We start from the raw sequence: 12,171 nt of genomic DNA, 5'->3' as shown, positions 1-12,171 counted from the left end.
TCTAGGTTTCCTGTTTTATCCACGTGTTACTAAAAGTGCTCTTTATCTGTCCTGTTCCCTGTCCTGTACTGCCTCCCCCATTTCCAAATGTGTTACCCGAGTGCCTTTTCCATATCCAGTTTCCCAATTACCTTTTGCACTTCCCAATGTTTCCTAAATGTCATTTCCATTTATAAATGCTATTCCAAATATTTCTCCCCTGCCTTTTTCATTTCCACATGTTACCCAAGTGTCTTCTTCACTTCCAAAAATGTTTCCTGTCATTCTAATTTTCATGTGTTACCCCACGACGTTTTCCTTTTTCATCACACTTTCCCAATTTCCTTTTCCTAATTCAGGCTGCAATTTCAAACAACCTTCTGCCATTCCAGTTGCATTTTCGCTTAGATTCTTAGATAAATACCAATGGATACCAATCCGATCAGACACATGAAGTGGCTGAGTGTAAACAGGCTCACAGATAATGACCTTTTGCACTTCCCAGTGTTTCCTAAATGTCATTTTCATTTACAAATGTGTTACCCAATCACCGTTTCCATTTCCAGTCCCATTTCCCAGCTGTCTTTTGCTATTCTGAATGTTTCTCAATTGCCTTCTCCATTTCCATGTGTTACCCAGGTGTCGTTTTCATATCCAGTTGTATTTCTCCAATTGCATTTTGTCCTTCCAAAATGTTTCCCAATTCTAATTTCCAAATGTGTTACCCAACATCTTTTTCCTTTTCCATCCATCTTTCCCAATTTCCTTTTTCTAATTCCAACTGTACTTCCCAATTGCTTTTTCTAATTTAAGCTGTAATTTCAAACAACCTCCTGCCATCTCCGTTGCATTTGCACTTTTGACTGATTTTTCCACAATCTGGTCAAAAAAGTGCATCTGCTGCCCTCTGGTGGACCCTACCAACACTACACTTAAACACAATCAGAAACAGAGACATTAAAACATACAAATCTATATTGAGGTTATATTACAAAATACATTTATGAATAAACCAACTGAAAAAGTCATAAGCTGAACAGGTAGCATATGTTTCTCTGCAGATGTGTACAACAAACAATCGGATAAATTATCAGGTCTAAAACATGCAATATTTAGTGGCCTTTCTGGTAGTTTTCTAATGCAGTCAAAGACAACAATGTAAACATGGCAAACCGATCAGTAGAAAATATATTACTGTGCGGGACAATGCAGATAAAAGCTTGCGGCTAGTGAAAGAGAATGTTTCTCTATATACAATACAGCTCACTAAGGCAAAGTGACCACGAGAAGATGTGAAATGTCATAAGTAAGTGGAGGTCAAGGCCCAGATCTGGCCTTGTGGCAAATGTTTAGAATATTGCAACAAAAAAAAAAGGCTTTAAATAGAGGCTCAAGCTTACACAGGTTCTGGTTTGCACACACACACGCACGCACGCACGCACGCACACGCGCACGCACACACGCACGCACACACGCACGCACACACGCACACACGCACACACACACGCACACACACACACACACACACCAGTTTATCATTACACTTTTAGTCCACAGTATTGCAGATGTTCTCCACCACTCGGTTGAACTCCTCAGGCTGGTCTGCATACACATGATGGGAGGCATCATCAATCAACTGTGGAGCAAAGAAATTTTTCACTTTAATTATCTTTCATACACTATACGGACAAAAGTATTGGGACATCGCTTCTTCTTAAATGAAGGGAATTTAAAAGACTTTATCCTGCTTTAGTTGGAGTAACTGTCTCTACTGTCCAGAGAAGAAGGCTTTCTAATAGATTTTGGAGGAGCATTGCTGTGAGGTTTATGCTGCATTCAGCAACAACAACAAAAAAAAAAGTGTCTGAAGCCAAAATGTTGGATGATCAGCACTCCACTTCATCCCTAACTCATCCCAAAGTACTGGTTGGAGCGCAATCATTCCAGAGAACACAGCTCCACTGCTCCACAGCTCAATGGGGGGTGGGTGTCATACTCCTCTAGCCCACACCTAGCATTAGGCATGATGCCAATAGGCTGGAGTTAATCTGCTAATCTGCTCAGGAGAGTCCTATTCTATTGGCAATACTCCTGAACAGGGACAAGACAAGCTGTGTGTACGCGCATTTGCATGGTTGCATATATGGTTCTTCTATGGCACTGCATATACCTGTTATGTTGGAAGTAAAACCTCTGGTTCACTCACCACTACTCTGGTGGAGTTCTGGCCTCTGATCTGGGCTACACATTTGCCGGAGGAGCTATCCATCCAAGAGCGTGCTCCGTACAGCATGGTGACTGGCGTGGATGGGGGCAGCAGGTGGACCCTCTGCAACATGGGCCTCTTCGCCCAGCCCAGAGACTCATACAAGGCCTTGAATCCCACCTCACCACTGTGAAAGATACAAGCACACACACAGACACAGAGATAATCACTCAATTGCCACAAGTGAATACAAACACAAAGCTCTGCTAACACTAAGAGGATCCAGGTGTGGAGCATTGTGAGTCCCAGTGGTGATGTGCTGTTACCTAGGTGTTTGAGCATTGCAGTGGTACAGATACTCGGTCATCGTGTTGTCATCAAAAAGGTCCTCAAACTTGCTCTTGAAATCAGGCCGGAATCGATTCACCAGCCCTGGACCTTAAGGTGAGAGTGAAAAGATCAATAATTATTTATTTTATGTGACTTCTTGAAGACCTTAACCCATTTTCTTTACATTCTCTTTACATTTACAGTGGGGAAAAAAGTATTTAGTCAGTCACCAATTGTGCAAGATTTCTGGCTGTCACAGACCTGTAACTTCTTCTTTAAGAGGCTTCTCTGTCCTCCACTCATTACCTGTATTAATGGCACCTGTTTGAACTGGTTAACAGTATAAAAGACACCTGCCCACAACCTCAAACAGTCACACTCCAAACTCCACTATGGTGAAGACCAAAGAGCTGTCGAAGGACACCAGAAACAAAATTGTAGACCTGCACCAGGCTGGGAAGACTGAATCTGCAATAGGCAGCAGCTTGGTGTGAAGGAATCTACTGTGGGAGCAATAATCAGAAAATGGGAGACCTACAAGACCACTGCTAATCTCCCTCGATCAGGGGCTCCACGCAAGATCTCAGCCCGTGGGGTCAAAATGATCACAAGAACGGTGAGCACAGGGGGACCTAGTGAATGACCTGCAGAAAGCTGGGACCAACGTTACAAAGGCTACCGTCAGTAACACACTACGCCGCCAGGGACTCAGATCTTGCAGTGCCAGATGTGTTCCCCTGCTTAAGCCAGCACATATCCGGGCGCGTCTGAAGTTTGCTAGAGAGCATTTGGATGTTCCGGAAGAGTATTGGGAGAAAGTCTTATGGTCAGATGAAACCAAAGTAGAACTGTTTGGTACAAACACAACTCGTTAGGTTTGGAGGAGAGTGAATGCTGAGTTGCATCCAAAGAACACCATACCAACTGTGAAGCATGGGGGTGGCAACATCATGCTTTGGGGCTGTTTCTCTGCAAAGGGACTAGGACGACTGGTCCATGTACATGAAAGAATGAATAGGGCCATGTATTGTGAGATTTTGAGTGCAAACCTTCTTCCATCAGCAAGGGCATTGAAGATGAAACGTGGCTGGGTCTTTCAGCATGACCATGATCCCAAGCACACTGCCAGGGCAACAAAGGAGTGGCTTCGTAAAAAGCATTTCAAGGTCCTGGAGTGGCCTAGCCAGTCTCCAGATCTCAACCCCATAGAAAACCTTTGGAGGGAGTTGAAAGTCTGTGTTGCCCGCCGACAGCCCCAAAACATCACTGCTCTAGAGGAGATCTGCATGGAGGAATGGGCCAACATACCAGCAACGGTGTGTGCCAGCCTTGTGAAGACTTACAGAAAACGTTTGACCTCTGTCATTGCCAACAAAGGATATATAACAAAGTATTGAGATGAACTGAGAATTTTTTTTTCTCATTTTGTCTCTCATGGTTGAGGTCTACCTATGATGTCAATTACAGGCCTCCCATCTTTTTAAGTGGGAGAACTTGCACAATTTGTGACTGACTAAATACTTTTTTCCCCCCACTATGTCTTTAAGACTGATTCTATTAAAAATGACCTCTGACTGCTCTGCTTAAGATATCAACATTAATGCAACTCAGGAAGCAATGGAACTGAGTGGGAATGGGATTTTGCTCCTTTTAAGACTAAAAAGGCTTCTAAATAGTACATAAAATGTGTTATTTTACTCATAACAATAGAACCATTTATGAAGCCATTATGGACCATCTACAAATGGTTTCCAACCAATGGGAAGAACCCCCAACCCAGACAAAGAACCATTTAAAGCATCCAAATGGTTGCTGTCCTTTTGCTTTTACCCCTTTTAAAGAACCCCTTCTAGAACCCTTTATGCTATACGTCTAGCACTTACCCCACGGTCCTGCTGCTCTAATGATGGCCAGAGGATTGAAGAGGTTGATGACAGAAGCCACTGCTTTAACCCAGCGAGGTGGTCCTGGCCTCTTTACCTCTGAACCCTGAATAGATGTAGATGACCCTTCAGGCTGAGGTTGGGGTCTCTCTGGAAAGCCCCAGGGATCCACCAGGATGAGGTGACTGACTCTGAGGAATATGGATGAGACAAGATCATTAGTCTGACATTCATGGAAAATCAATGCAAATATCTAAAACCATACACCACATGTCCAAATGTTTGTGGACAGGCCTTCTAATGAATGCATTCAGCTACTTTAAGTTGCACAGATGTGCAAATGCACACAAACAGCTTGTCTAGTCTCTTGTACTGCCAGAAGTACTGCCAGCACAATAGGACTCTGGAGCAGATGTGAACCATGATCTGATCTTTACCTTTCAGGGTACTGGATAGAATATGACGTCGCCAGGTAACCTCCAAGACTGTGGCCCAATAGGATCATGCGCTCCAGGCCCAGGCTCTGCCTCCACTGCTCTATAGAGCTTACAAACTGCTCCTCAGCCAATGCAGCATCGGTAGGGAAGGAGGGACGGGAGCTACGGCCGAAGCCCAGCAGGTCGAAGGCGTAAACGGGCCGCAAGCGACTCAGAGCGTCCAGGTTTCTGATCCAAAGACCGACTCCTCCTCCAAACCCATGGACCATGACAAGAGGGGTCTGAGAAGCTGGAGAAAGAGAGAGTGCATTAGGAACGGTTCCACATATTATTTATGACCATCTGAAACAGAGAAGGGAGCTGAAAGGGTAAGAGGGTCTACCTTGGTCTGAAGGCTTTTGGGCAGTCTTGTTGGTTACGGTCAGGGTCCATATTCTGTTTTGATTTGGCAACGTCACAAATCGAGACCACACTTCATTCTGAACACCTTAAAAGTGCGAGAGGCGAGGCAAATACGTATACCATTAAACCCCTGTCCACATACACACCGATCAGCCATAACATTAACACCACTGACAATTGAAGTGAACAGACTGATTATCTTCATCTTCAGTGGTATCTGTCAAGGTGTGGACATCTATATAGGCTGTAAGTGTACGGTCAGTTCTGGAAGGTGATGTTTGTGTCAAAATCAGCAACAAATGGGCAGCAAAAGAACCTGAGCAAACCAAACTGTGATGGCTAGAGGACTGGGTCAGAACATCAGACAGCTCTTGAAGGTTTTTTTCTGGCATGCAGTGGTCAGCACCTACCAAAAGGCTCATTGATGCTCATGGAGGCCCCACCACACAAATTAGAGGGCTTAAAGGATTTGCTGCTAACATCTTGTTGCCACAGATACCAAAGGACATCTTCAGAGGTCCTGTGGAGTCCATGCCTTGAATAGTCACATCTGTTGTGGAGGCACAAGGGGGACTAACTCAACGTAAGACAGGTGGTATTAATGTTGTGGCTGATCAGTGTATGAAAATGAAGCTGCAAAAACAAGTTTTTGTAAGGTCATGAATTACACCACATTCACAAAAAGGGATAAGCTGTTTATCCAAGAGAAGTCCACAAGAACAGAGATCTGTTAAGCCCAGGGATTGTTAAAAACGTAGATAGATAAAACCACACAAACATCATCAAGTAACAATTAAAAGACAGGATATGGCCATTTTTAAAAACCCTTCTTTAATAATAATCCAACTTAAAGAGCAGACATGTCTTTACAGCTGCACAAAGGGTGTTTTTAGGCACTCACATGCGAGAATCTTGGCCTCTGCACTCTTCAACAGTGACATGGATGTGGGTCTCCAAGATGGCCACCAGGACCAGTTTCCGGAGTTCGGCCTAAAGGGAGAAAAGAGGAGATGTAATGGACAGACAGTAAGTAGGACACAGGTCAGTCAGGTAAAAGGTGCACACTAGTCCTGAGTCATGCTCTAAAAGCAAACACATCCTCACACACACCCTCACAGGCCCGACCCCTTATACTCATCATTCATACAGGCTCACTTAAGCAAACTCTGGCTACCAGAAGCAGCAGCGATGCTCTTGCAGCCAAAGCTCCGAACAAAAGCTACAAGATAACTCTGTTGTGAAAATAGAGAGGAACATTAAGATACCTGGGTGATGCTTGTGTGTCTTGTGTGTGAGACTAACAGGCCTAAAGACACAATACTGCATTTGGGTTGAATAAGAGGACAAAGATTAATCCTCTATTTCATATTTATGTACATAAACACTTATTAAATATTACAATTACTTGCTCTTCTTCTATACATACACTGTATGACAGTTACTGATTAGATTAGCACATTAATGATGATCAAAAAAAAGGAGGATTTCTCTGTTGCATCAAATACAGTATATCTGACCACTCAGTTATGAAAGCAATACAGGCTCATATACAGTAGAGTACCGTACATTATTCATACTCATTTTATAGAATTATACCGTCCATAACCTTTAAGTGTACACTGTACAGTGAAATGTGTCCACCGCATTTAACTCATCTGTGGTAGTGAACACACACACACACACACACACACTAGTGAACTAGGGGCAGTGAGTACACACCCAGAGCGGTGGGCAGCCAACTCCAGCGCCCGAGGAGCAGAGAGGGTACCTTGCTCAAGGGCCCAACAGTGGTAGCTTGCCGAGCCCGGGAATCGAACCCACAACCCTGTTATCGATATCCCGGTGATTACTATAGGACAGTGGGACAGGTATTCTGACCAAATATTACTTCTATACTATTACATAATTATATTATTACAGCATACAGATATACAGGTAGTGTAAGTTCTAGTGATATTACCGATATTACTTTTTATGCAAGACTAGTCTTAAAAGACCCCTAAATGACCCAGTCCAGATACAGTAGAGTCCAGATCCTGGCCTCCACTGGGTTTCAGGTACCTGTAGTAAAGCAGCTTAATGTCCAAACGTGGTGAAAGTACTTACTGACACGGAGCTTTAAGGGACAGCATCATCCAAAGATCCAACCACAAAGATCCACACCAGAGGATCAGGCTCTGAGATAAGCAGTAGCACTAGTAGTAACCCCTGACCCTCTAGGACCAAGTAGTCCAGCAACGCAGCATGACTCAGCACATGCATGTAGCACTACCTCCACCTCCCAGCCTACACAACGAACTAGGCTGGAGCTTCTCTTCTGAGAACACCAGCAGTAATTCATTACTGTACGTTTAGAGGCTCCACTAAACACTTTAGCTCATATATTATCCGCTGGCTGACTCACATTTAGGTTGCAGCTATATTAATAACGATAAGTAAGTAGTTCTAGCGAAATACATGACAAGGCTCAATGGCAGGGACAGTGACCGGCTCAGGTGTGTTAGTTAATAAAGACAGGCAGGAAGCTACTTACTCCAATTCACCCTCGTCTTGCATTCGGGCGCTCATAGTGCAGGTTAGTAGCGAGCATAGTACACCTAGCTAATAACCCCGCTGTCGGAGTGACATACTTGGAGTCTCCTTTGTGTTCCCAGCTGTGAACAGAGGAAATGTCACGCATTACAGTAAGTTCAGTGAGAGCACCTTGTTGTTTTGTAACATATACATAATAGTCAGCTGACTCACCGGGGGCAGGCTAGTGGACGAGTGGACTTCATCGCTCACTTTCATATTTTCATATTTATTTTATCCCATTTTACAATAACAACCTCCTGCATCTAAAAACCGCAAGTAAATTGGCGGTTTGATGTTTATATATGTGTTAAAAAAATAAAATAAAATAATACAATATCCGTTTCTAGAACTGGATGCGTCTCAAATGGCGCATACTCCCTTTGTAGTGCACATGTAGTGCACTAGGTAAGTTCTGAATCTATAGCTTGTGCACCCAAACAGTTACTGTAGTAGCTAGTTACTGTACTACTTTGTGCACAGATTGATTTTTGTCAGATATACAACATCAACATCAGCCACAACATTAAAACCCCCGACAGGTGAAGTGAATGATATTGGCGATCTCGTTACCTGGATGGGGTTTATTAGGCGGATATTGATGAAGAGGAAAGGAGGAAATGGAAGGGGAATAACAGCTGAATATCTCAAACCCTTTATTTTTTTATTTTTTTATTTTTTTAAAGAAAATTACAGTAGTTTTTTTTTTTTTGCTTTAGTGATCCTCCAGATGTATTTTATTATTACAATTTCAGTCATAAAATGTGTATGAATATAAATACTTGTTTGGAAATAAACAAATAAATTGAGTGTAAAACACTCTGATAGAGCTTTGGTTTAATTATATGTATTTATTTTTTAATTCAGATTTTCCTAATCGCCCTCTGTAAATTCAACGGAGGTCGGAACTAAAATGCGCGAGTGTTTCGGTAGGGACGCTTTGGGGCGACACGCTTGTCTGCAGTGGCTACACGTCATTCATTTGCCTGCGTTTTCATCTCCAGTTTTTCTGCTGTTGTTGGCGGATTATCCAGCAGCACGATGTCTGATTCAGTCTTCGCCGTTATATCCCGGTTTCTGGAAGAGTACAGGAACAGGACGTCGAGCAGGCTGAAAGTGATAGACGCCTATCTGCTGTACATTTTGCTGACCGGAGCGTTTCAGTTCCTCTACTGTTTACTGGTGGGGACGTTCCCCTTCAACAGCTTTCTGTCCGGCTTTATCTCCTCCGTGGGCTCTTTTATTCTCGCAGGTAATGTTATGCTGCGTTTATTTTAGAGAATTGGGCTGAAATTTAACATGTACCAGAACAGTGACGCGGGGTGGCCTTTCCAGAATTATTGGCACCCTAGGTAACCGGTTTCAGCCGCAGATCAGGAAGTCTTTGACGTGTTCGATTGGATTTAGTCCCACAGGATTTTTATTTAATTATTTTATAATTTAAGGGCTGTAAAAATATTTTTTAAGGTTCTGTGATCAATATTCAGGTTGATTATTAATATGTAATATTATGGTATAAAATAATTTAAATTAAATAATAATAATTAAAAGTTAAATTGGCTCACAATTAACAACAAAGACTTACAAATTTATAAGAGACTTCAGAGCTAAAGGCCAGGTATTTAAAGCCAATTCAGACTATACCTGTCTTCAGACTATACCTGTCTCATAAATGTACATATCAGACAATTTCTACAGATAAAGGATAAAGGTGCACGTATTTGTCACTGTACAGCGAAATGTGTCCTCCGCATTTAACCCATCTGGTAGTGAACACACACTCACACACACACACACACACATGTGTTCGGGGCAGTGAGTACACACACACACACCCAGAGCGGTGGGCAGCCAACTCCAGCTCAAGGGCCCAACAGTGGCAGCTTGCCGAGCCCGGGAATCGAACCCACAACCCTGTTATCGATATCCCGGCGCTTTAACCGCTGAGCCACCACTGCCCCTGTCTTTGTATATTCTGCATTTTGTGTATATTTTGTTTGTGTTTTGTATTTATTTAATATATTTTTTTATATATATAACTTTATTTTAATATGTTTAGTATGTATATATATGTTTTGTCCTCCTGTAGAGCATCAACCTGAGCCTCACCACAAGCATTTCAATGCATAAATGTCCTGACATGTTGTGCAAATGACAAATAAACCTGAAACTTGAAATGAGTGTGCAGAGCACACGGGAGGCCCCGGGATTGGAAATGCTGAGGTGTAGGTTTAATATAAGTAAATGATAGTAAGTAAAAATATTGTATTGGAATAGTAAGTCTCTTTGTTGTGTGAATGCTCTGACTCGAGCAGTGTGCCGTCTACTCCCTCATTAACAGTGCTTCTGTCTTCTCTGCAGTGTGTCTGCGTATCCAGATCAACCCTCAGAATAAAGGAGATTTCCTGTCTGTGTCGCCGGAGAGGGCCTTTGCAGACTTCCTGTTCGCCCATACTGTTCTCCATCTGGTGGTGGTTAATTTCATTGGATGAGTGAAGACCCCCTTCCCAGCTGGTGCTATTTGTTTGCAGGTATGTATGGTGTGTAACCACATGTTCTTACAATAACATTAGTAGCAGTCTTACAATCTGAGTTCTCGTTATTATTTGTCATGGTTGTATTTTACTAAATATTACTTTAGTCATTTTAAGTCACAGAAATTCTAGTCTGAACTGCGATCAGTTGTTTCTTTAAAATAAATATTATACAGCCAGTCTAATGTATCATACATTCACCAGTTTGTGTGTGTGTTTGTATATACATATGTATGGATGTGAACTAGTGACTTTATGATCTGTACATTCAATGTATCTATCTCATATACACTTTATGGACAAAAGTATTGGGACACCTGTTCGTTCATTGTTTCTTTTGAAATCAGGGATTTTTAACAGTTAATCCTGCTTTTGTTAAAGTAAGAGTGTCTACTGTCCAGGGAAGGCTCCTTTTGAGCACTGTGGTGAGGTGTGGCCAGGTGTGCCCTTTAGCCCACACCTGGCATTAATCATGGTGCCTATAGGTTCATGTCTTTCTGCCCCAGAGTCCTATTCTATTGGTAGTTCTTTTCTACAGGGACTAGACAAGCTGTGTGTGTGCATTTGCACATCTGTGTCAGCAATGGGTGCAACTTAAAGTAGCTGAATGCTTTTGTTGAAAGGGGTGTCTACAAACGTTTCATTTCCCACTTTCATTTTACCTGCTGATTATTTTCTCATGATCCACATAAAAAAAATGCCCTTTTGACCATTAACTGTTTAACTCTTTCAGGTGTGGAGACCCTGTGTGGATGCCTTTCTGACCAACATCTGACAGTGAACCTCAACCAATGCTGTTAAAATGGAGATTTGTTTAATGTTTAATAGAATTCATCAGTTTGAGGGTTGCTGTATTATTCTTTTGTCTGTCCAACAACAAGCTTTTCTACTTTTCTAAAATTCATCAGTTACTGGAACAGGAATAAAGCGATTAAGAATGATTGACTGATTATGGCTTGTCTAGAACAGTGTTTTATTGTGTATTATTTTCCAGGAGAATGACATCACCAACCAATATGATAGTATTTTGTAATTTCCATATTTTTCTTATCTTTAAAAAAAATAAATAATAATAATTAAATAAATATAAATATATATATATATATATATATTTTCCCAGCCACGTAGATCCATTAAGCTTCTCTTCCAGCCTAAGCATAAGGCTGGGGCTGGGGGGACTTGTAAATGAGAAGAAGAGGGAAAAGGAGAATTTTATAGAGTGTGTAATGATGGAGGAGGAATTTGGACGTGGGCCTTTTCCCAAACTTGAGTTATTTTGTAAGTTTGCAGCAGGACTGTACAGTAGACCTCTAGGCCCTTGATGCAGAACACACACATGACCACTGTTTACGAGACCCCACTTTGCCAGGCAGATAGCCAGACTACATCCAGTGCTACAATGCTTTTATAGTGTCTCAGCTTCTCACACTTGCCCTGATTTCTGCTTTTACCACTTCACCTTCAAGAACAGACTGTCCACTTGCTGCCTAATAAATCCACCCCATGACAGATAAATGCCACTGTAGGTAAGGATAAAGTCAAGTGGTGTTCACTTCAGCTGAGAGTGGCTTTAATGTTATGGCTGACTGGTGTATCATCAGCAATGATAAAACTGTATTCAAATACAGGACAGACAGTGAGCTGTATGAGTGTATGTACAAAAAAAAATGTATAGAGCCAGAACAGGGAGCAGAAGGCTTTATGCAAATGAGCAGATATTCATACATATTAATTATTGTTATTGTTAATAATAACAATCATATATTGATTTTCATTTATTTATGAGCTGTAAACATGACGGGGGAGGGGAGATGTTCAGGTTCTGGGGC

The 12,171-nt window shown here is 42.0% G+C and overlaps 2 protein-coding genes across 5 annotated transcripts; one reads left to right on the top strand and one right to left on the bottom strand.

The window, feature by feature from the left end:
* Positions 1-936: 936 nt before the first annotated feature.
* On the bottom strand, positions 937-7,965 carry abhd4 (abhydrolase domain containing 4, N-acyl phospholipase B). 3 transcript variants are annotated; one of them, XM_072668350.1, is made up of 8 exons: positions 7,771-7,965; positions 6,139-6,227; positions 5,218-5,322; positions 4,836-5,124; positions 4,399-4,589; positions 2,512-2,623; positions 2,186-2,372; positions 937-1,615 (listed from the first exon to the last, which is right to left on the bottom strand). In XM_072668350.1, exons 1-8 carry the CDS (start codon positions 7,803-7,805, stop codon positions 1,526-1,528), a joined length of 1,098 nt encoding a protein of 365 aa, XP_072524451.1. In that variant the 5' UTR covers positions 7,806-7,965; the 3' UTR covers positions 937-1,525. The 3 variants fall into 3 exon arrangements, with proteins under 3 accessions (XP_072524451.1, XP_072524452.1, XP_072524453.1); XM_072668351.1 differs by lacking the exon at positions 7,771-7,965 and adding an exon at positions 7,344-7,511; XM_072668352.1 differs by lacking the exon at positions 7,771-7,965 and adding an exon at positions 6,957-7,039.
* LOC140545553 (dolichyl-diphosphooligosaccharide--protein glycosyltransferase subunit dad1) lies at positions 7,547-11,292 on the top strand. Of its 2 annotated transcripts, XM_072668362.1 has the most exons (4): positions 7,547-7,921; positions 8,813-9,060; positions 10,170-10,339; positions 11,076-11,292. In XM_072668362.1, the coding sequence occupies exons 2-3, from the start codon at positions 8,850-8,852 to the stop codon at positions 10,298-10,300; spliced, it is 342 nt and encodes a 113-aa protein (XP_072524463.1). In that variant the 5' UTR covers positions 7,547-7,921; positions 8,813-8,849; the 3' UTR covers positions 10,301-10,339; positions 11,076-11,292. The 2 variants fall into 2 exon arrangements, with proteins under 2 accessions (XP_072524463.1, XP_072524462.1); XM_072668361.1 differs by lacking the exon at positions 7,547-7,921 and having other exon boundaries at positions 8,759-9,060.
* The last annotated feature ends 879 nt before the right edge of the window (positions 11,293-12,171 follow it).

This window comes from Salminus brasiliensis, chromosome 23 (genome assembly GCF_030463535.1).
Source record: "Salminus brasiliensis chromosome 23, fSalBra1.hap2, whole genome shotgun sequence".
NCBI classification, from domain to species: Eukaryota; Metazoa; Chordata; class Actinopteri; order Characiformes; family Bryconidae; genus Salminus; species Salminus brasiliensis.
This window is presented reverse-complemented; position numbering and strand designations above follow the sequence as displayed.